The 21769-nt window shown below is 34.8% G+C and overlaps 4 protein-coding genes across 13 annotated transcripts; 2 read left to right on the top strand and 2 right to left on the bottom strand.

The window, feature by feature from the left end:
* The first annotated feature begins 592 nt into the window (after window positions 1-592).
* On the top strand, window positions 593-5512 carry LOC138945145 (dynein axonemal assembly factor 4). Of its 4 annotated transcripts, none has more exons than XR_011448920.1 (8): window positions 593-781; window positions 965-1202; window positions 1725-1923; window positions 2100-2865; window positions 3118-3218; window positions 3298-3451; window positions 3840-4522; window positions 5087-5512. XR_011448920.1 is itself a non-coding variant. In XM_070316413.1 (7 exons), exons 1-7 carry the CDS (start codon window positions 662-664, stop codon window positions 4044-4046), a joined length of 1785 nt encoding a protein of 594 aa, XP_070172514.1. In that variant the 5' UTR covers window positions 593-661; the 3' UTR covers window positions 4047-5512. The 4 variants fall into 4 exon arrangements, 1 of the variants encoding a protein (XP_070172514.1); XR_011448919.1 differs by having other exon boundaries at window positions 4696-5512; XR_011448918.1 differs by having other exon boundaries at window positions 3840-4886.
* On the bottom strand, window positions 4216-4901 carry LOC138945146 (placenta growth factor). Its single transcript, XM_070316414.1, has 2 exons — window positions 4752-4901; window positions 4216-4578 (listed from the first exon to the last, which is right to left on the bottom strand). Exons 1-2 carry the CDS (start codon window positions 4817-4819, stop codon window positions 4233-4235), a joined length of 414 nt encoding a protein of 137 aa, XP_070172515.1. The 5' UTR covers window positions 4820-4901; the 3' UTR covers window positions 4216-4232.
* Window positions 5513-8474: 2962 nt separating the features above from the next.
* Mgtor (nuclear basket protein megator) lies at window positions 8475-21484 on the bottom strand. 7 transcript variants are annotated; one of them, XR_011446655.1, is made up of 14 exons: window positions 20986-21484; window positions 20535-20697; window positions 20054-20275; window positions 19407-19966; window positions 18865-19256; window positions 16986-18740; window positions 14471-16906; window positions 13964-14362; window positions 13489-13851; window positions 13216-13390; window positions 12654-12977; window positions 12148-12288; window positions 9761-10254; window positions 8475-9654 (listed from the first exon to the last, which is right to left on the bottom strand). XR_011446655.1 is itself a non-coding variant. In XM_070292663.1 (13 exons), the coding sequence occupies exons 1-12, from the start codon at window positions 21158-21160 to the stop codon at window positions 12173-12175; spliced, it is 7080 nt and encodes a 2359-aa protein (XP_070148764.1). In that variant the 5' UTR covers window positions 21161-21484; the 3' UTR covers window positions 8475-10254; window positions 12148-12172. The 7 variants fall into 7 exon arrangements, 3 of the variants coding, with proteins under 3 accessions (XP_070148764.1, XP_070148765.1, XP_070148762.1); XR_011446653.1 differs by having other exon boundaries at window positions 8475-9651; XR_011446656.1 differs by having other exon boundaries at window positions 9761-9828.
* Window positions 8699-11220, top strand: LOC138931669 (uncharacterized). The gene has a single exon (XM_070292671.1). The coding sequence runs from the start codon at window positions 9283-9285 to the stop codon at window positions 9778-9780; it is 498 nt and encodes a 165-aa protein (XP_070148772.1). The 5' UTR covers window positions 8699-9282; the 3' UTR covers window positions 9781-11220.
* Window positions 21485-21769: the final 285 nt, after the last annotated feature.

Raw genomic sequence — 21769 nt, 5'->3', positions numbered from 1 at the left:
TAGCAATTGTAAAAGCAGGAAGATAATATTTAAACGTATTGCTGTAGCATTAGATACAACATAGCGTGATTAATCGTAAGTGACAAGCGCGTGTAACATATATATGTTTGATTTTATATTATAAATACTTCGAGAGAGATATATTGATAACTTGTTTTTTAAACGTTATCGCATACATTTTGCTTTTGTCGGATCGTGTGTGATTCGAATCATGTACATGTTTTCATTAATTTGAGATTGTTGCTTACGAGAGGGAAAAGATAAGGTGGAAAAGAGATGGTGAGAAAATGATGACAATGGAAGTACATGCGAAACGGCAGCTTTTTAATATGTCTACGAAAAATATTGTCAAACAATACTCTTGAACGTTTTAATTAAAAATAATTCGTACGATACATAAAACCTGATTTTTTAATTTTTTACTCTTAATATTTATACAAGGGTAAGAAATTTTAAGATTTCTTGCTTTGCATAAAAATATATATTTATTTAATACGTTTTTATAAAAAACAATTTTGACCTTTGGTTTATATATGGTTGCTTAGATACATTCGTTTGATCGATATTTTACATAACATTGTATCGAGTTTTGTAGCAAACACACAAGAAGAGAAGTTGCATTGAATTGAGTGAACTATTTGTTAAAATTCGAATTCGAATTATGGCAATAATTATCAAGGATTATCAATGGCGTCAGACAGAGAAGAGGATAATAATTTATGTGCCTTTGAGAGGTCATCCTAAAAATGTAAATTTATTTGTGATAGATGATTACGTAAAGGTATATTCAATTGTTTTTTAATTTTTGAAATAATATTCTTTTACAATTTTTCTGTTAAAATTTTAGTGACTTTTAAAAACGATGTATGATATAAGTAAAAAAAATTCAACGTATTAAAATATCATGAGTCGTAAATATCACAATTCATAAAACTTGGAATGATATATTGAATTTTTATTGAAGATTAGTTTTCCGCCATTTATTTTGGAATTATTTCTATGGGCAAACGTACTTGAGGAAGAGAGCGAATGTACTTTGACAGATACTGAAGCAATCTTTTCTTTGCAAAAAGCGAACGTGGCTTCTGACTGGCCAAATCTTGAGGTGAAGGACATTAGCGAGGAGCAGAAACGCGATTCTAGAAAACGAGCTTTAGAAAAAGCACAAAACGTTTCGGATAATCGTGCAAAATCTAAAAGTGGTAAAGATTGTTAATTAAAAAATGATTCGAATCCTCACTTTTGAACTATAAATATAGAGCAAGTAATTACATGGAAAAAAGATTGGCATAATTATATATATATATACATATAGATAAATCTTTATTATACACATAATATATGTTATATTAATTGATATTTTTAGATATTAGGTGACATATATTCTGTAATATATACTGTTTATAGATTCATTTATATTTGTGTTATAAATATTTATTAATTATTATAATATATAATTCTAATTAATTACTTTCTGATCTTTTTCGAATCGAACAGGTAAGATATTTATAACAGCATTCTAAATATATTAGAATGTGTAATATATTTTTTTATTTTTTAATATATATTTTACGTTATAAGTTGAAGAAACTAGAAATATTAAATTGGAAATAATATTCTATTCATAGAATTAAAAAATATAAGAGTAATTATTTTTTTAAACTAAAAATATTTTTCATAATAAATAGGAATTATTTATTGAAAGATGTACCACTGCTTTGCAGAAAAACGTCAATATTTGCAAAAAGAAGCCGTAAAATTGCAAGTAAATTTGGATACTGATACATTAAATAAAATAGAGGCTTTAAGAGATTCTCAGCGTAGAGATGCAATGCAGGATTTTGAAGAATGGCGATCAAACGCAGAACTGCCGATCTTTCAGGATATTTCCGGCAAGATGCAAGAGAATAGAAAGGCATACAGGTATTGTTTAAAAAAAAAATAAAAAGTACGCCAAACCGATTAAAATTTCACATATTAAACGGTTAAAGATTGATACATATTTTTGGAACTATAAACGAAAATGACATCTCTTTTTCTATAACATATTCTATAAAATATTAGATTCTTTTCATTTAATCAAAGAATTTTTTCGAAAGAGCTCCGCTTAAATGGTTCAAGGATGATCTTGGCATTCTGCGCTCTCGAGAAATAGATAAGAAAGAAAAATTAAATGAAGAACTAAAAGAAAGGCAACAAGACAGCTCAATAGTTATAGAAGAACTAATTGTCGAAGAAAATGTGAAGAAAACATCATCGATTGAAGAAAATCTGAAAAAAGAATTAATTGTTGAAAAAGATACGAAGAAAAAATTAATTAACGTAGAGAATCTGAAAGAAAACTCAATTATTGGAAAAGAACTAAAGAAAGAATTAAATATTAAAGAAAAAATGGAGAAAGAATTAACCGTTAAAGAAAAGTTGAACACAGAATTAATTGATAAAGTGAATCTGAAAGAATATACAGTTCTCGATGAAAATATTCAGAAAGAAGGGAATATTTTAGGGATAAAGGAGGCAACTCTAAGTAAGAGTTCCGATCTTGAAGAACAGTTTTCTAGTTATTCCGAGGATTCCGAGTCGGATTATGAAACGACATCCTCCAGATCTGCAACAAAGTCTTTAATCAAGAAAATGGATCAAAAATCTTCGCAAAGATTCTATATGAAAATGAAGAAACAAAAGCCAAATCAGAATTTGATCGATAAAGTACTAAAGGGTCAATATTGCAAAATGAATCAGATATTTGATGAATCAGCGAACGCAGTTCCACTTCCCAGAAGAAACGGAACTATCAATGTAACTTTCTCTGAACGAGTCTTTCCTACTCCAGCCCGGGAGAGTTCTCTTATTGAGGAACAGGAAGTAAGCTATATATTTTTTATTGTATTATAAATTATATGATAAGTAATCTTCTTAGCAAGAAAAATTGATAAAAATTACATTTTCTTAGTAAAAGATTGATGGAAATGAATTTTTTCTTAATTGAGAACCTGAAAGTCAATTTTTCTCTTCGAACTTCTCTCATCCTCTTCGAAATTCCATAAGAATTTGTTCTTCACATATAATAATAACTTGATATTAAGTAATTTTACAAATGTACATATTTATTTTCAGTGGCTTTCCAAGCAAGCGGAAGCTAGAAGAAAAACTGGATTTGTTGTCGAGGATCTTCGTCCTGAAGAACAGGATCCTCAATGGTTAAAGGATAAGGGCGAGTACGTTAATGATGTTAAAACGTGTTTTGTCACATATTTTTTGATTATTAAAAATTAATTATTTCTATATTTTTTGCAGTGATTTTTTCAAGGCGGGAAATTATCTGGCTGCTATTAGCGCGTACACGCATGGGATTAAAATCAGTAACGAAATGACGCCGCTCTACGTGAACAGATCGGCTGCGCATTACGCTCTCGGAAATTATTACAGATGCATTGACGATTGTTCTAAGGTAATGAAAATCTTAATCGATATATATTATTTTAAAATATGTTATTCAGAAATATTTTTTAAAAGTTTCAAAAAAATTGAGAAGATAAGGGAATAAAAAAATATACAGAAAATATAAAATAGGAAATAAGCAACAAGTTTACAATATGAAATCGCTTAAAATTAAAAAGGTATAGAGCAAAAGAATATAGAAAAAAAATTATGTATAACTTAGTTGATTTTCAATTTCCAAACATTTATAATTAAGTTTTATTTTTGTTTTATTATATAAAACACTGAAAAATATCGATATATGACAAATATTTTTTTATATCACTTTCAATTCTTAATTTTTACATAAGAAATATAGAAAAGTATGTAATTAAAAAGAAAGGATTTTCTTTTTCTAGGTATTGGAGCTGATGGAACCAAAATGTGAGAGTAACAGAGTATCGAGGGCAAGATGTCACGCTCGACGGGGCGCTGCACTTTGCAAATTGTCTGCACCGCAACACGGAATTCCTGAATTAGAGGCTGCTCTGAGATTAGACCCTAATAACGAGAGCATTAAACACGATCTTTTCGCCGTTAAACAATATTTTAATATAAAGGAATAAGCATAGGGACAAAGGACAATTATATCGATTTAACAAAATTTTCCCTTTTGTCATTACAAGGATCTTTCGATTTTTTTTTTATTTTAAGAAATAGAAATCCTCTAATCTATATAATTCATTTCCATTGTTTTCTTTTAATTCATCTTGCGTTAAGAAGATTATTGTCCTCATATTTATTATTCTTGTTTAAAGCTTACTATTCTTAGCGGCCACAGATTCATTCATACAGGCGCACTTGATGTGCTCCAGAGCATGGATGACTTCATGATGACGATCTCGTTGTTGATCGATGCAATGCCTAATCATGAAGACGAGGCTAACATTTTTGGTCTCGATCGGAGCGCAAACTTGCTTGGAATCGGGACAACATCCCGACTCTGCGCACCGCGCTAGAACCGTGGATGCGGGATAGAAGATTTCGTCAGGTCCTGGACCCGCGGTTAGGAGATCCTCCACCCGGACAGCCCTTGGTTGAGGTAAGGAACATTGAAATTCATAAACCAATTGCGCGTGGTTCAGGAAACTACTATCCCTGTATTGAATAAAAAGAATGTAGGTGCGTGATTATGAAAATGGAGAAAATGAAGATAGAAGAAAGGACAATGAAGAATAAACCGAGAAAAGAATTTGATAAATAATTTTTTTTAAGATATTAAAAAAGAAATAATAAGTCATAAACACCGACTGACTACATCATGTTCTCACCTGTAATATCTGCCAGTGACAGTTAGTGCGAACTGAACGCAAATTACGAGCAACAAAAATTTTTTCATCTTCAGAATATAATTCAAGCAAGCTTTCACAAGTCTTTAAATCACTGCAACGTTTTTCTCAATAACAGTAAGTTTAATTCAGTAAATTCTTTAAAGCGAACGTTACGACATTTTCATAAAAAAAAGCACTTTCTTTATCAATGATGTTTAATAAAAAATTTAATTTCCCGAATAGCGATTACAATATTTATCAAATATACGTCACTTTGTTTCACCACACACAATAATTATATATTTTTCAAAAGATTCAATTTTAATTTTTTCCAGAAAAAAGCCAGTTCTTTTTTATTCTTCCTCCCCGATCCTCGCAAAATTCGCACCGAAGATGCTTGCTGCGATTGCTGTCGAGACTCTACGATCTGAATTCTTTCGTTCTGTGTATATACGTAATTTTTATCCAGACTGTTCCCTCATTCTCGTCCTCCCTTCTCCGATTTCTTGGTCTCACCTGTTATTCGATGTTTTTTCGCTTGGAGCATCTCCCTGCGGATTCACGGTAAGAGAAAGAAATTCGAAGAGGGATCAGTCTAATGATTCCGAGAAGTTCTTTGAGTTAACTATAATTACTAGAAACAGCGAGAGCACGATATTGCTTCTCGTGATTCCTTCCCATTCTCATTACACTTTTCTCCTCCTTTAAATGTTTTCTTTCTTCGATTCATTTAATCACTTATTTTAGGATACAGAAATCCGAAAAGCTAATACAATGAAATAAATTCAATAAGTCGTCTTTATTAATTTTAGCGATTAATTTAATTAAGTTTGTTTAAAATTATTAAAAGATTTTGAAGTTCTAAGAAGTTAATACTTTTTAATATGTATATTTTCAAATCAGCGGATTTTACATCATAATTTTACCTCGTATTGCAAATTTTGAAATATATTTTTAATGTTGTATTAAGTGATTAAATAATAATAAAACTATGACTAATTTATGAATAATAAATCCATGACGAAATTCGTACCGTTTTGGCGATCATGTATTTCAAAGATTGAATCACCATTGAGTGACTCATATAGAATGAATTTGAAATTTTTATGGGACAAATCGATATATTCTACTGCTTATTTTATTGAAGTGAGCGTGGTATTAAAGTATACTATAAATAAATTAAAGCCGATATATTCTTGAAAATCTTAAGTAGCTACAATAGCATTTTGAAATATAGAAAACTTATAGTTAAATAATTATAGGTAATAACTTATAGGTAAATAATTTTTATGTGATTAGAAAGAAGGAAGAAAAAAATTTGACAATGAAAAAAGTTAGAAAAGAAAATAGAATTATAAGTAAAGATTCCGATAGCCATTTGGGTAAGCATACGAGTCATCCATCGTGAAAAAGACTAGAATAGAATTTGTATAGCGTTCATTAAAATTAATTACATCATGTAATCGTGTCGTAATTATAAACCCACTCGTATCATGTTTTATTTCTGGAACAGAAGTCTGGTCAATGAGTTTCATAACCCAAGCGGAAGGAAATTCCATTTGCGAGAGGAAGATTAGGAGTATATACCAACGGTATTCCGATATAACAATACGTCACTTTTATGCCTCTCTCTCTCTCTCTCTCTTTTAGATATTTATATTTTTATGAGATGGATTATGCGATTAAATTAAACAAATTGATTACTACGTAATATTTAATGTACCGATATGTATTACTATCCAATAATATGATACAAATGATCTAAAAATATGTGCTTCTTACAAGCATGTACATTGAAATATCCGGTATAGCGTGATGCGAATGACAGAAGGATGCATCAGCAATAAGGAAACCCCCCAGTAATAAAAAAAGAATATCTTCTCGACTCTATAGATGTTCTCATCTACGTCACAACAGGAAATTCACGGTATTCGGGTCTTCTACATAGAATTATCTGGCGCCAGTGAAATCATTTCGCATTCTTCATCTGCATTTAATTCTATGACTAATGACTTGCGTAAATAAAAAAACGTTATTAAGTTTTCCACAATTTCTTAAAATAAAATATATGTATATCACATTTTTTTATTTAAATAATTAGAAGGCTATTTTATAGGAGTTGTATTTTGTACTAGTTCTTTAACTGAAGGTATTTTGTAGATCATCATGGGAAATGATGAAAGTTGATATTTGATACATTCATTTCTTGTTTTAAAATCTAAAAATTTGCGTCATAGATTATTTTACATAAATTTATTAAATAGTAGAAAATAACTATTAATAAAATATATCTATATAAAATGTAAAGAATTCTTCAAAGGGATTGCACATATACTTGCAATCGTTTTCAAATTACGTAAATTATAGAGTGTTCCAGTATTTATGGCATCATCTTCTATGAAGATCATTAGTAGCTTGGAATTTTAATCTGTTCTTGATAAAGAAATGTCATTTTATTTCATGTATATCTTAAAAATTAAAATAAATTATTTTTATAATATTAAACTAGAATAAAGTTAACACTATATATTTTTGAATTATTACAAATTAGACAATTTCTTACACATATGCACATATACTCGTAAACTTTTGAATTTAAAATAACTGTTGTATGCCGTGAACACGTGGTGCACGACTCTGATAAAGAGGCGCGTATGTAATTAAGAATTCCGATCTTGAGCTTCATCGCATGTATAATTATAATAGCTAAGCAACACAAGTTCTAGCGGGAAACTTAACCACAATGAGAGACTACCAAGTATATTGGATTCGCTAAAAATACCGTTTATTTCATCTGAGTCATCTAGCCAGATGCCGATTCCTAAAAAAAAATGGATAAAAATGGAAAAGGAAGAGATTCCTTACTTTATCCTGAAATAAATTCGAAGATTAGGGACTTCGTTATAGGTGTAAAATAATTTAAACTTAATTTTAATTATTTTGTAAAAATGCTTATGTTAATTATGTAAAACTGATCTGAAATAAGATGCCTATAAGACAATGCCTTAACATAAATCATGTCATAAATCAGGACGTAAAACTATGAAGACGTCATAAAGCAGTTTTTTTGACATCTTTGGAATTTAAAGACGTTTCAATTTTATCTTAACATTTCAACCATGCATCCTTACGTATTCTAATAAACGAAAGCCGTGCTGCTGATGATTATTTAATTGCACGTTGATAGTCATCGTAGTCGTCAATATAGTCGCAAAAAAAATGCTTTAAAATGCAAATGCGTCATATTACAATATGCAAACCAGTTTAATTGATACTAGGAAGATAAACGTGATCGATTTCATTGCGTTTGGTTATTCACCCGCTAAGACATACGGAATATATAGCATCATCGAGTTCTGATTTTCCAAGAAATTTATCTTCGTACTACGAGTCAACTTGGAATTAATCTGGATAAATCTAAGATGCACAATGATTTCAAGTCTTAAAGTCTATAAACTCTGGAAAAGGAAGAGAATACGAAAAGAACTTTATATCTAAATTTTTCAAGTTTCATCAATATATCAATCAAAATTTGCATCTTTTTTATAAAATTATGTTATTTGCAAGGAAAGAATATATGAATTAAGAAATTGCAATGGTATCGCATTTATTCTTCCGGCAGTACTTACATCCTAACGTTTGCGATGAGATTAAGCATAGCAAAACGAGCCACGCCACTTATTTTTTACGTGAGATGAAAAAAAGTATATTTTATTAATTTTATTATTATTATTATTATTTGTCTTCATTATATCACATCATTCATTGCATCAATAGCATTAATATTATATATTGATACTTGACAATCCGATTATCAACTACGAGAATTATTATTCTAAGTGCAAGGGGTTAAACAGCAACGATGCGGTCGTACATTAAGCGCGAACAACGGTGTTGCACAATAAAGCGGAATCATCGCGGAAGGCAGACACGATCCGGACTTTACGCGTGCTCTCGTGTGAGGCATGCGTGTGCAAGCTCTTCCATATATAAATACACGTATGCCAGTGGGAAAATCTCAGTCGACCGATACTTGGTGTCTGTAGCTTCTCGTCCATTCGAGCTACTTCCGTCCAAAAATTAAAAATTTATCGGGACCGCCACGTGAGTCTACCGTCCATTAATCCCCCCCCCCCCCAAAAAGAAGAATATTTCATCAAGAAATATATCAAGTTCACTGTGTCGATACACATTTTCTTGTCTGAGAAAGTTGCACACGAGGTTCGTGAAGCGGAAGAGACAAGAGAAAAAATTTTTTATCTTTGAAAAAGCAACAAGAGAAGAAAAACTTCTCATTTGTTCTGCATATCTTTAGTTTTTCATCCAATAAGCCACAGTATGAGGCAGTTTTCGAATTAGGTATTCAATGGAACCAGATTTTTATAAGTTCAACACGATTGATTTCTCATAGCCAGGAATCATTGATTTCTCTAATCAGTGATCGAGTGCGATTTAATTTTTGAACGGAAAGTACAGACTTTATGTCCGCGCAATTTCCATATTGAATTAAACGGATTCAGGTGAAACAATTATGAAAAGCAGATCGATGAAGAGATCTCTTCTAAGACTCTTAATTTTGATCCTGACGACGGTGGATCAAATCATGGTTGTTTTGGCGACTCATCACGGTGGTCATCATCATCTGGTGTCGAGGAGGATCCACCTGTCGCGCGCGATGGAGGCCACTAAGAAGTTTCTTTGCAGAGAACCCCAGTCAAGAGCCTATAATCTGAGAGATCTGATGCAGAGTATGCATCCAAGCGAGAGCGCAAATCAGCCAGTGTACATCGTGTCAAAGAGATGCGACAGTCACTCTGGTTGCTGCGTCAGCCCTGATCTCAGTTGCACGCCGGTGCAGACGTCAATCTATTACGAGGAGATGGAAGTCGAGGTTTGGAGCCTGCTGACAAATAGTACGAGGAGGGCGTGGATTAGAATTGAGCAACACGGCAGGTGTAGTTGTGAGATCAGTAATGCCACTGAAAGACTCAGGACAGACATTCAACTACCTGGTATACAGATCCTTTGAGAAGTTCATCGAATCCATTCATTCAGTATTATGGAGCAGAATGGAAGGCTGTAATTGAATTACCCAGGAATTGATCAAATATCTTGCATTTTTCTGTTAGACATAGTTACGGTACAAAAAGAATAACATTTTCAGTGGTAATTGAAATTAGTTTATCAAGACAAAGAGACTGAAGTTAAGGTTTTTTAAGGTTGATTAGGATTGAATCTTTTTAGTTAATTAGAAAGAATGAATTTAGAAATGCATCAATAGTAGTAGTGATCTGTTCATAAAAAATATTTGAACCTGATCAGTGCTATAGTGTGAAAAAATTAATATAAAGTGCTAAACAAATATTAAATAAATAAATATAATGATATAAAAATAAATATAATTATGATCATAACTGAGACTGAGACAGATTAGATTAAAATAAGCTTCTTAAAACTTCTTCTATTAATACTCATCTGAATTTAATCTCCATTATGGCTATGACTACGACGATAAAGGACAAACAATGATAAAAAGTGAAATTAGTTGACAGATATATAGCAGATTTATAATATCAGAGATTATACAAATTTAAACTACATTGTAAGGATCGCTAAAGGAAGATATGGCCGGTGAAGATCTTTCTAGGATATTTAATAAATAAATCATGAGAGTGATTGTGATTTAGAAGTATATTATAAGTATTTAAGAATACTTTGAAAGGATTGAATATCAACTTAGAAATATAAAAATTTGGATGACTGATAAGAGGTAAAAGCGAAAGTCTTTCAGTTGATAAATATATGCGAAATAAAATACCAGTCTACTTTTCTCACAAGTTCTACACTCTATTTCGACGTGATATTTATATGAAACTTAATAACACTGCAGAAACTGACAGCCTCGTTTAACGCTAAATATAACTTCACGATGTATTGGTAAAATTGCGATGCTGTTCGCGCGTTAGACACAATGTATATGCTTAGTTAAACAAAGTCCAGACGCGGCGAAAATAACATATTGCGTTTATATGTAAATAGCACTGTATCTTTCGGATACAGGAATAAGACGTTTTTAGTTATAAGATTTTTTACGATGTAATCAACTCGGCAATTATCGTAGCCAAAATTAGAAGAAATTTATATACAATTTATCCAAAAAACAGTATTTTAATATTAGTTTTAAATTTAATGTAATTTTGATAAGCGTTCACTTTTTTTATAAGATAATTTATTAAACAAATTATTTTTCAATTGTAGAATAAATAATTGATAAGCGAGACGAGATGTGATATAAATCAACACGTCGAAAGGATTGAACAGTATTCCTCTAGTATATCTAATTAGAAATTATTAATATATATTACTCAATTATTTAATTTTTATACTAATTAATTTATGTATATATCGATTAATTTATGCAAATCGATGCGATAAAAATGTTTATAAAAATAAATCGCAATTTTGGCTATTTTTATATCAATTCATGCAATTTATTTCTCCATATCTTATTTATTTTTAATTTTCATCTTTGATGAAAAAATCCTAATAAGTTTTCTTATATAATATTCTTTTCTTAACAATTCTTAAAAAAAGGAGTTTAATTAAAAATAAAATTTTTCGAACGGTTAATATTAATATTTATGATTATAATTTTATTAGCTATATATATAAATCGTTTATCTGTCTAACATCAGCAGAACGGAAATAGTATAACAATGCGAATTCTCGATTTAGCACATAGACATGCGAATAGAACTGGGTTGGTGCCCAATCAGGACCCGCTATGTCAACGCCGACTCTCGCGGACACCTGTTCCGCAAAGTTAGCTTTGTTAAAAAGAAAAAAAAAATTTCGCTACTCATATACACAATCGAGCCCGAATTGAGTATCTGTATAAAAAAAAACATTTCGATATTATACAATATTATCTGCTGGAAAAATTGATGTATATTTTACATATGTGCCTATTTAAATTTTACATATGTTTGTTTAAATGAAATGGTAGTGGATATTTTGCATTTTTTTTTTCCAAAGAATCCACTCGGAAAAATATAAAATTTAATTCTCTATTTTCTTAAAACTAGAAAAAATTTATTGTAATTTGTTGTAGGATTTCAAAATAACAAAACTATAATCAAAATCCTTGATCTTTGTGAAAAAATTCTTCCGGTTTATCTTTAAATAAACAATTTACTACAAAAAAATATAGTATAAACATTCCTACACATAATTGGTCTGCACATTGTTTAAAAAAAAAAAAAACCAGAAAATCAAAGTATTTATTATACAAGAATGAATTAATCGATTTACTTACTAAGTTACCTTTACTTGCTTAACATACAATAAATCGACAGTATAAACTAAGCACAGAATGTCTGACGAATAAAAGACTTACAAGACACAGAAGTCGATGTGCGATATTAGGAGTATCGGGTGTAAGGATATTTCGAGCGCATTCGTCGGCCTCGTGTTCCTCGTCCTCGTCCCCCCTCATTGCCGGTTCCTCTATTAGCGTGTCCTCGCATTACAGGTTGTCCTTCAAAAATAAAGATATTACAAATTTTGTCACATAAAAAATATCTTGATAATGCTAAAACGGGATACACAGCATATTTTATTGTAAAATCTATTTTCATCAGAGACAATAAGGAGATGTTATATTTTACATGTACACACGTGCGCGCGTACAATTATTTTTAAATAGCCATAATTCATCAGCCATATGCATAAATAGTAAATTAAATGTATTTTTCTAAAGAATTAATAAATATATATATATATATAAAAAAAAAATCTTTATATAAAAAATTAATGTAATAAGAGAAAAAAATAATATAAATTTATATTCTATCTACAAATAGACAGATAAGGATTTAATAGTCGCTCATTCTCTCCACTCACCTCTACCCGACTGACTATCTCCCCACACAATCGGCGTAGGCCTCGCGCCCCTCGCTACCCTGAAGGTCGATCTCGGTGATCTTCTCACAGTCATTCCCCTAGCACCATTAGGATCACCCGCAGTTGCCAGACTGGCTGCCATTGTTCTTTGACGAGTGTTACTGGATGGCGAAGCCTCTGCTTCGCGACTCTCTTCTTCGACTTCGTCTTCAGCAAGTTCACTTCCCGCTTCTTCTGTCACTTCCACCGTGTCTACGGTATCGTCCTCGCCGGATGCCAAAGCTATTGGCTCTTCCGGTCGTTTTTCACCCTCCGAACTCACTCCTGCAAAGAGAAAAAAAAAGAACGATAAGATTGATACGGATTGTAACAAATAAGTCGTTATTATTTAGAATTAGAAACCAATGAGCAATGTAACGCAGTAGTAGATAATCATAATTTTCTGCTAAGTGGCATATTAACACGAACAACGTTATGAACTCTTTTCATCCGGTCTCTAATAATTATTTTTATATAATATCTGTTTCTTAGAATAAACCTTTCGATGAATTTGACGAGATACCTTCGTTCGGAGCTGCGCCAGATTCTGTGGCTTCAGTCGAACCGCGTTGTTGGTCATCGGCACCGATGATGCGGATATTAGGAATGCCAGGTTCCTCAACATTGTCACCGGAAATAGCCGTTACGGAAACGGGGGTTACAGTGGTTTCTTGTTCCTCGGATTGGCCACTACTTGTCTATTTGTTTTAGATAGGAATTAAATAAAAGTATTAATTATTAATAATATTAATATTTTATTTTTATAGAAAATAATGATAAAAAAAGATTGCCTTACCGAAGGTGGCAAGTCCGCAGCCGGAGAGACCTGGAGAGGTGTTGTAGGAACGCTGCGACCAGTTCCGCCGTCTTCCAGCTGTGTCAAATCTATCCTACTATCGTCCATGCTTTCTTGAACAACCTGAGCTACTGTAGAACTGGAAGAACCAAATATGGTCCTACTAATAGAACCTGTAGGTGTTGCTAGGGACGGTGTTGAGGAGGCTGTTGTAGGTGTTGAATGATCTCCGAAGGTAAAACGTCCCTGAGGTACTTGTGGAGAACTCACAGCTTCCCCGAAGCCGTCGCGACGAGGAACAAAAAGAGTTGGTGTGCTAGGAACAATGCAGTCATCGCCGCCGTCTTCGTAACCTGGTTGAGGCTTTTAAAAGAAGAAAAAGACAACAATATGAGATGCGCGTATGTAAAATTTTTTTTATAAATTAAAAAATTTAAATTTCAAATTTTAAAAATGTTATCTTTTAAATATCAACCAGAAGAAGATGTTGCTGTTGCTGCTGTCTCGGCATAGGCGCGATTCCTCTAGCTCTTGTGAAGGTCGGTGGCTCTCCGGTCGGTCCAGCGCTGCTAATGGCTTCAGATTGTTGCTGATTAGTAGGAATGGATGCTTGACCTTGTCTAGGAACTTCGACGCTAGTTCTAGAATCTTCCTCCATGATAATTTCTACCTCGTTATTATCCCGTTCTACCTCAACTTCAACTTCATAGGGCATCTCTTCTTCCTCTTCCATTTCCTCGTATGGATCATTTTCAAATTCCTCTTCTTCTTGGGCCTGATGGTTGCCTCCACCTTCACCCTCATCACAATCTACTACTACTACACAGCCTTCTTCTACTTCTTCATCTTGATCCCTCTGACTGGATGTAGGCACCTGATAATATCGATATCAGTTAAAAGATTATTTAAAAAATTGAATTGTACGCACGCATGTATACACAAATCTTTTATCTTTTTGTTGTATTGTTGTATATGTTCTTACCTGATATTCCACTTCAGAAGCGCTGGCACTCGCAGTCGCGCTAATGTCCTGTCTACTCCTCTTGGTCTTTGGACTCTGCACCTGCTCCTGCCGTCCGTGATCTACCTCTTCGGCTATCCCGGAGCCAGAGGCAGTTGAGTCCAAGGCCCGGGGTCTCTTCAGTCCCGAGGAAGCTTGGGACGTACTAACCGACTGCGTGGAGCTGCTCGCTACAGTTTGTTGTTGATCGCTGATAGCAACTTGCTGCTGCTGCTGCTGCTGCTCTACTCTGGGACTTACGAGCGCTACTGTTTGCTGCTGCTGTTGTTGGCATTGTTGCTGCTGCGGCTGCATGTTGAGCGTCTCGGCACTTTCCGGGTCTTCTCTCTGTGTGGATTCGGCCGATTCACTTAATTGCGGTTGAACCACCAATTGACGAAGACTACTGGTTTGCGCACTCTGCGAAGAACTGCTGGTGCTTGCTGGCTGGAAGTCGGTTAAACTACTAGTCGGCGAGCTCGTCTCTGTGGTATGCACCACTTGTTGTTGTTGCTGCATTTGATGCGGCGCGACCATGACTGGGGCGCTAGCCGTAGTTGGCAACACAGCCGCCGTTCTCGATTGCACGACGCTCATCGGTCTGATACTCGCCAAGGGAGTCTCTGCCCTTGCTGACATCGGCTTAATGTTCGCCGTGGGCGGCTCCGTAGTTGCACTCACTCCGCTTATTCCTGACAGCTGTCTCTGCAGCTGAGCAACTCTCTGCAACAGCGCCTCTTTCTCCGCTTGCACTTCTAATTTTTCATGCTCCAATCTGGAGATGCGGCCCTCCATCTGCGATTTTAACGCCATTAATCGCGCATCATGCTCCGTATCGGGATGATCTCCTTGAACTCCTGCGCTGCCTCCTCCAGATTCTATTCTAGATCTTAAGTCTAATAATTCTTTTTCGCAAATCTTTTTCGACTCAGTCAGTTGCATGATTTTCGTTCTAGCACCTTTAAGAACTTGTTTTGCTCTTTCCTCCTTCTCCACACTATTGCGATTCATAGCTTCAATTTCCTTTTTCAGATTCTCGGCCTCGCTTTGAGCCGTTGTCATTTGACGAGTTAAATCATCTACCTTCGTTACAAGTTCGGCGTTTACCTGACGGAATTCCTGACGACCCTCTTCTCTCAATTGATCTTCGCGGTCATGGACAGTTGTGCCGGAAGTTTCATCATTCCTGGTTTCTTCATTACGGTTCTTTTCTTCTTCTACGGTTCTCGCTAGCTCTTCGAATTGTGTTTTGTATTTTTTAGCTATTTTGCGGATCTGAATCTCTTTATTTCTGATGTCGTTAAGAATTGCTTCCTTGTCGCCTAGCTCTTTTCTGAGGAAAACCAAGTCTTTTGCCTTCGAAGAGGAGTCGGCTAATGCCTCGTTGAGGTCTTGGCCCAGTTTGCGCGCCTCTTCCGATACTCGTAACATTTGTTCATCTTGCGCTTGTATCTGTCTCTGCAATTCCGCCATTTGCTCTTCGAGTTTTGCTTTCTCCGTTTTCACTTGATTAAATTCCTCATTTCTCTTTGCATGAATTTCCCTCTCTGATGTCAGCAACTTACTCAGGTTCTCTCTTTCGGTCTGAAGCCGCCGCCAGTCCTCAGGGCTGGCCTTATTTGCCTTCTCTAATAATGTGTTTGCCCTTTGCCTCCATCTAGTCGCTTCGCCTTTCAAGCTGTTGTTTTCTTCAACCAGAGCTTCAGTTTTGGCTGTCAAGTTTCTAGATATATCTCGAAGAGGCACTACTTCTTCTGATAAAGCGTTCGCTTTAGCTGAAAGTTCGTTAACTTTTGCACTTAGATGATCTCTTTCTTCTCTGAGGATTCGGTTAGAATCTGTAATGGCATTCAAAGTCTCCACCTTGCGCAGCAATTCTGCATGTTTGGATGTAGTCATCACATCAATTTCGGATTTTTCTCGTTCAGAATTTAGCAAGATTTCGATTTCTTTCAGTCGTTTCTCCGCTATCTCGATCTGTGATTTCAATCTGAGGTTTTCTGCTTTAAGAACATCGGATTTGGCTAAAGCCAGGTCTTTCTCTCTTCTTAAATACTTCATAACCCTCAACAACTGTTCAATTGAGTTGGAATCTTCCTCTAAATTACTGTAACTTTTATTCAGAGCTTCGAAACTAGTATCAGGACTATCTCCTCCACTTATCTTGGTCTGCTGACTCTGCATGACGGCGACTCGGTCGCCCAATTCCTGAATCTGATTATGCAAAAGCGCATTTTGGGCATCTAAATCTACAATCCTTTTTTGTGTTTCCTCGATCTCATTCACGTACTTCTGCTCTCTTTCTTTGGAAGCTAATTTCTCGATTTCCAAAGCTTCCACTGCTGTGTTTCGCTCTTGAGTTAAAATGCTAAGTTTCTGTTGAACTTGCTGGGCTTCTTCTTTCAACTTGGCCAAAACCTAAAGAAACAATTATGTAAATGAATAATTTCTAAATTTGTATAAAAATTAATTAATTTTTTTTTATTGCTAGACTTGCCTGCAAATCGGATGAATGCTGCATCATCTCCCTAGTATATTTGTCTTCTGCCTCTTTAGTCGTGATAGACATAGATTTTAGATCGTTCTTCAACAATTCTAATTCACCTTTCAACTCATCCAATTCCTCGACTTTTCTCTCGGCCTCAGCCAATCTATCTCTCAACTCTGAGTCAGTTTCTTGTCTGCCATTCGATATTTTCGCCAATTCATCATTCAGTTCCTTTACTCTCTTGTGTAATGAAATAATTTCCATGCGTGATTCTTTTAAAGCGTTCTCTAATTCCTCTTTACACTTGTTATACTCAGCTGTCAATTCTCTCAACTGCGTTTCAGCGCTCTCGGCTATGTCACAGTATTGTTGATTCTGCTGTCTGGCTGCTTTCAGATGTTCAGAGAGTGATTTTGCTTCAATCTGATAAGTGCTCAGTTGCATTTCCAATTCCTTAACCCTTTTTACAAGATTTTCATCCCCTGTCAAAGGTTTAGAAATAGAATGGGCAGCTGCCTGTCTTAATTTGTTGTTTAGTTCATCAATCTTTTGGCTGCTTTGGGTCTCAGTCTCTCTTGCTTGATCCAATTCAGCTTTAAGTCTCTCATTTAATTCACGTTCTTCCTTTAATCTCTCCTGGACAGTCGCCAATTGTCTTTCCAAATGGCCTGCCAACTCTCTGAAGCGATCCTGTTCTTCCTGAAGACGACGCCGAAGAGCGGCACATTCTCTGTTGGCATCGTCAAGTCTCTGCTCAGCTCTGAGATGTCCTTCAGCCTGGACTCGCTCCAGACTGGCCTTAATAGATTCCATGTCTGCTCTAAGCAAAGATTGCGTCTGTCTTTCCCTTTGATAGACTTCTCGCTCCTTTAGAAGACGCCCTTCGGAATCTTTCAAGAGTTGACGTTCCTGACGAAGATTCTCCAGTTGAACCTCAGCTCGGGCTAAGCGAGTCTGAGCGGCAAGCGTCTCGTCCTTTAGAATCATAATACTTTGCTCGTGTTTACCGATAGTGACGTTGTAATTAGTGCATTTCTCTTCAAGGACCTTGATCTGGGATTTATAAGAAGCAACATTGCCTTGCAATAATGTAAATCTTTCGTTCGCCGAATCTAATTGTGCCCTCAGTCTACAACACCTCGCTGAATTTGCCTCTGCTTCTTTCCTGAGCCTTTCCACTTCTTCGCTCAACATCTTCTCATGCGCAGTCCGCTCCTTTCGATATATCTCGTACTCATCTGAAACGTGTTTAAACTTATCCTCGGTTTCTTTTAACTTCCTAGACCATTCCTCCTTTTCTTCATTATCTTTTGTCGTCTTCGACTCTTTGTTCGATTTATGCTCTTCGACATCTTTTTCTGTTTCCTTTTTCTCATTGGAGCTTTTCAGTATCTGTTGGTACATGTTCTTGTATGTGTCTCTCTGCTTCAAGAGACCATCCACCATCTTTGAATGTCTATCCTGTGCAGCCTGCATGTCTGCCAACTGTTCCATATAACGCTCTAGCTTCTCCTTCATCTCACCCGAATTTATCTCATCAGTAGCCCGTTCAATCTCTTCTTGTCTAGATGATAATGCGCGAACAACCGCTAAAAGTTTCTGATTATTTTCTTGCAATTCCTCAATATCCTTGAAAGTCACTAATTTCTTGCTGATAATCTGTGATGACAAAATGTCATCTGTATCCATGGAAGAAGACAAATCTCTAGTTTCTATGCGAGTACCGATGCGGCTTTCTTGAACCTCTTTGAGAAGATAACATACCTGCAGGAATGCAAATTGATATAAACATGTATATCAAGATAGATCACTTCAATTTATAATTTTTGGAATCCCTCTCTTTAATATATAATAATATACAAAAAATATGTAATTGTGTATAACTCACTTGTCTGGCCAGATCAGCAAGTTCAGTTTTCAATTTTTGATTTTCTGTAGTGTGATGTTTGGCAAGACGATTGGCTTCATCAGAACTTTCGTGAAGACGTTGATTTTCTGCAAGAAGTTCGTCCAATCTAGAAGTTAGTGTTGCCACATTTGACATGGCAGTTTCATAATCTTGACGCTGTTGCTGCAATAACGGTGCTTTTTGCTCTAATTCGCGAAGAATCAGGTCCATTTGTGATTTCAATCGTTCATTATCTTCTCGTTCCAAGGTCAATTCATTGGTGGCTTCAACTAACTGAGTATAAATCTGCGTGAGACTTAGGCCCTTTCGTAGCACTCGACTTGTTATTGCTGCTGTAGGTGCCAATTGTTCTACAGCTTGGTCTAATTTCTCTATAAAATCAAAAAGTTTATATAAATATTATTAAAGGTTAATACGATATATCCAATCCTAAGATATAAGATGTGTGTAATTAAAAAGTATCTGATAAATATCAACTAACAATCATTGATACATGACAAATGGAAAAATATATAACTCACCCTGTTGGATATTTTTTAGCAGTTCATTAGCGTGTTCAAGTTCTTTCGTTAGATCCTGAATATTTTGTTCCTTGTCATCAATATCTTGCTTGTGTTGGAGCATTAATTGATTGTACTTTGTTTCCAAGGTTCCGTACTCTTCTGCAGTGCTATCCACAAGTTTCTGTAGCTCGCTTGCTGCATTGGAAATTGCCTCAGCCTTAGCATTGGCATCATCCTTCATAGATTCATACAAACTAGCTAGATTTTTCTGCGCATTAATTTCTTTCTGATAAGAATCATTTATGGCAATTTCATGAGCACGCTGCTGTTCCAATTTCTGCGCTAGTTCATCACATTGCTTTTGAAGAGATGAGACTGATTCTCGCGATTGAGAATTGGCTTCATTAGATATTCGTAGCTCTTCTTCACGCTGAGACAGTTTGGTATCAATTAAGAGGGCTCTGCTAGAAGCTTCAGATCTTGCTGCTTGTAATTCAGAAGTCCTTTTAGCCAATTCTTCTTCGAGACTTGCCATTTGCTGGGACAGAAGTGATCGTTCTTGTTCTAGCCGTTTCTCCCTGTATACATAGCATATGAAGTGAATAATATATGTTACTGAATTTCTACATATATATAAAAGACAGATTTTCTTTCAACTAACTTACTTAAAGTCTAAAGTCATTTCTCGACTACGAATTTCCTCTGTCTCAGTTAAAGTGTGGCACTTGGCTGCAATAGCAGCTTGAAGCTGAGAGCTCAAAGAAGACAACTCAACACGCATCCTTTCGATCTCAGTGTCCCGCCTCTCAACTTGCAGTTGTAATGCATTTGTCTCATCCGTAAGTGTATCTCTCTGCCTCCGTAATTCACCATTTTCTTTTTCCAATCTATAATTCACATTATATATAAAATATTACAAGAGATTATTAAATATAATTAAAATTACATTAAGAGCAAGCACAAAGTCTTCTATGTAAACATAAATATATAATTTTATTATTTATATTCATATTATATTATTTTATTTTTTAGAGTAGTAGTAAAAATAGTTATTAATATATACACATTTTAAAATATATACATATATATATACATATACATATATATATATATATATATATATATATATATATATATATATATTACCGTTTAACTGATTCTTGTAATCTATGTACTTCATTCTTCACTTCCTCAAGGTTGTTAGATATCTCTGCATTATTCTGTTCAGACAGTTCTAATTTTCCCCTACATTCGTCAAGATCCAATTTTTGCTCCGAAACTTCCTTCTGTGCCTTCTCTAAATTTTGTTCTGTATGCCAACATATCATATAATTATAGCTTTCTACAGTGTTTATTCACAAAAGAATTTTTAAATTTTATTTGGTTATACATTTTACTATACTTCTTATATTTAAGCCCACACTTAAGACCGCATTGAAACTTTGAGAAGTAAACATGCATCAATTAGAAGAGATTTAAACGAGAATGACAAAAAACGCATTTTCAAAATACGGTTCTTAGAGATAATGTAAATAAAACATGTGTGTCGTGTTAATATTCATTCGAATGTAAATTCCACAACCGGCATCCAGCTTACCTAAGGTCTTCCTGCTAGTCTCGAAAACGGCCTTGGCGGTTATAAATTCATCGAACTTCGCATTAAAATGCGCGTGAATCTTTCTCGCGAGCTCTTTCGGGATCTGTTCCAGTTCCTCATCGCTCGCTATCTCCCGAAGAACGTTCGGTTGCTCGCCGTCCTCGACCGTTTCCATGTCGGTCGGAGGTGTCAATTGTAATATTTTACCGAGATTAAATCAGCGTCGTCGAGGTATACGATCACAACGTTCTTAGATTCCGGGAATTAAATCGTCCAAGTTTTTTTCGGTAGAAGCAACATTTGCTTTGCACCTTCGTCAACTTGCCGCGTTTTTCTCCCGAATGCGAACGATTTGCCGCCCCGTTATCATGTAGCGCAAACCAACATGAACCAGCATGAACAACGCGAGAATCGAGGATCATCAGAATAGCCAATCATGTGTCTAATGTAAAAGTGCCGCCAGATTCTAGATATTCACTGTCGACATTCGACATCCAATAGAAGAGTTTATTTTCTAGAAACAAAAATGTCGTTGGTTAAAATCCACAATTTCTATTAGATATCAGCATTTGATTGACCAATCAGGACAAAGGAACCATTCCTTCCGATTGGTCAATCAAACATTACTCCGACGAATAGATTTTTTTATGCAATCCGAGAGAGATAGCGAGTATTCTTTGTCTTTCAATATAATTAGATTAGACAGTTTTTCTGTAAAGATTAATCAGAAAAGGAAAGGGAAAATGCGACACAGAAAGTACTCGACTATGGGAGTCTTCCACTT

The sequence above is a fragment of the Polyergus mexicanus genome, unplaced genomic scaffold (genome assembly GCF_030449975.1).
Source record: "Polyergus mexicanus isolate NDT 795.1 unplaced genomic scaffold, iyPolMexi1.0 SCAF_3, whole genome shotgun sequence".
Lineage (NCBI taxonomy): Eukaryota > Metazoa > Arthropoda > Insecta > Hymenoptera > Formicidae > Polyergus > Polyergus mexicanus.
The sequence above is the reverse complement of the archived record's forward strand: the minus strand, read 5'-3'. Positions and strand labels throughout refer to the sequence as shown.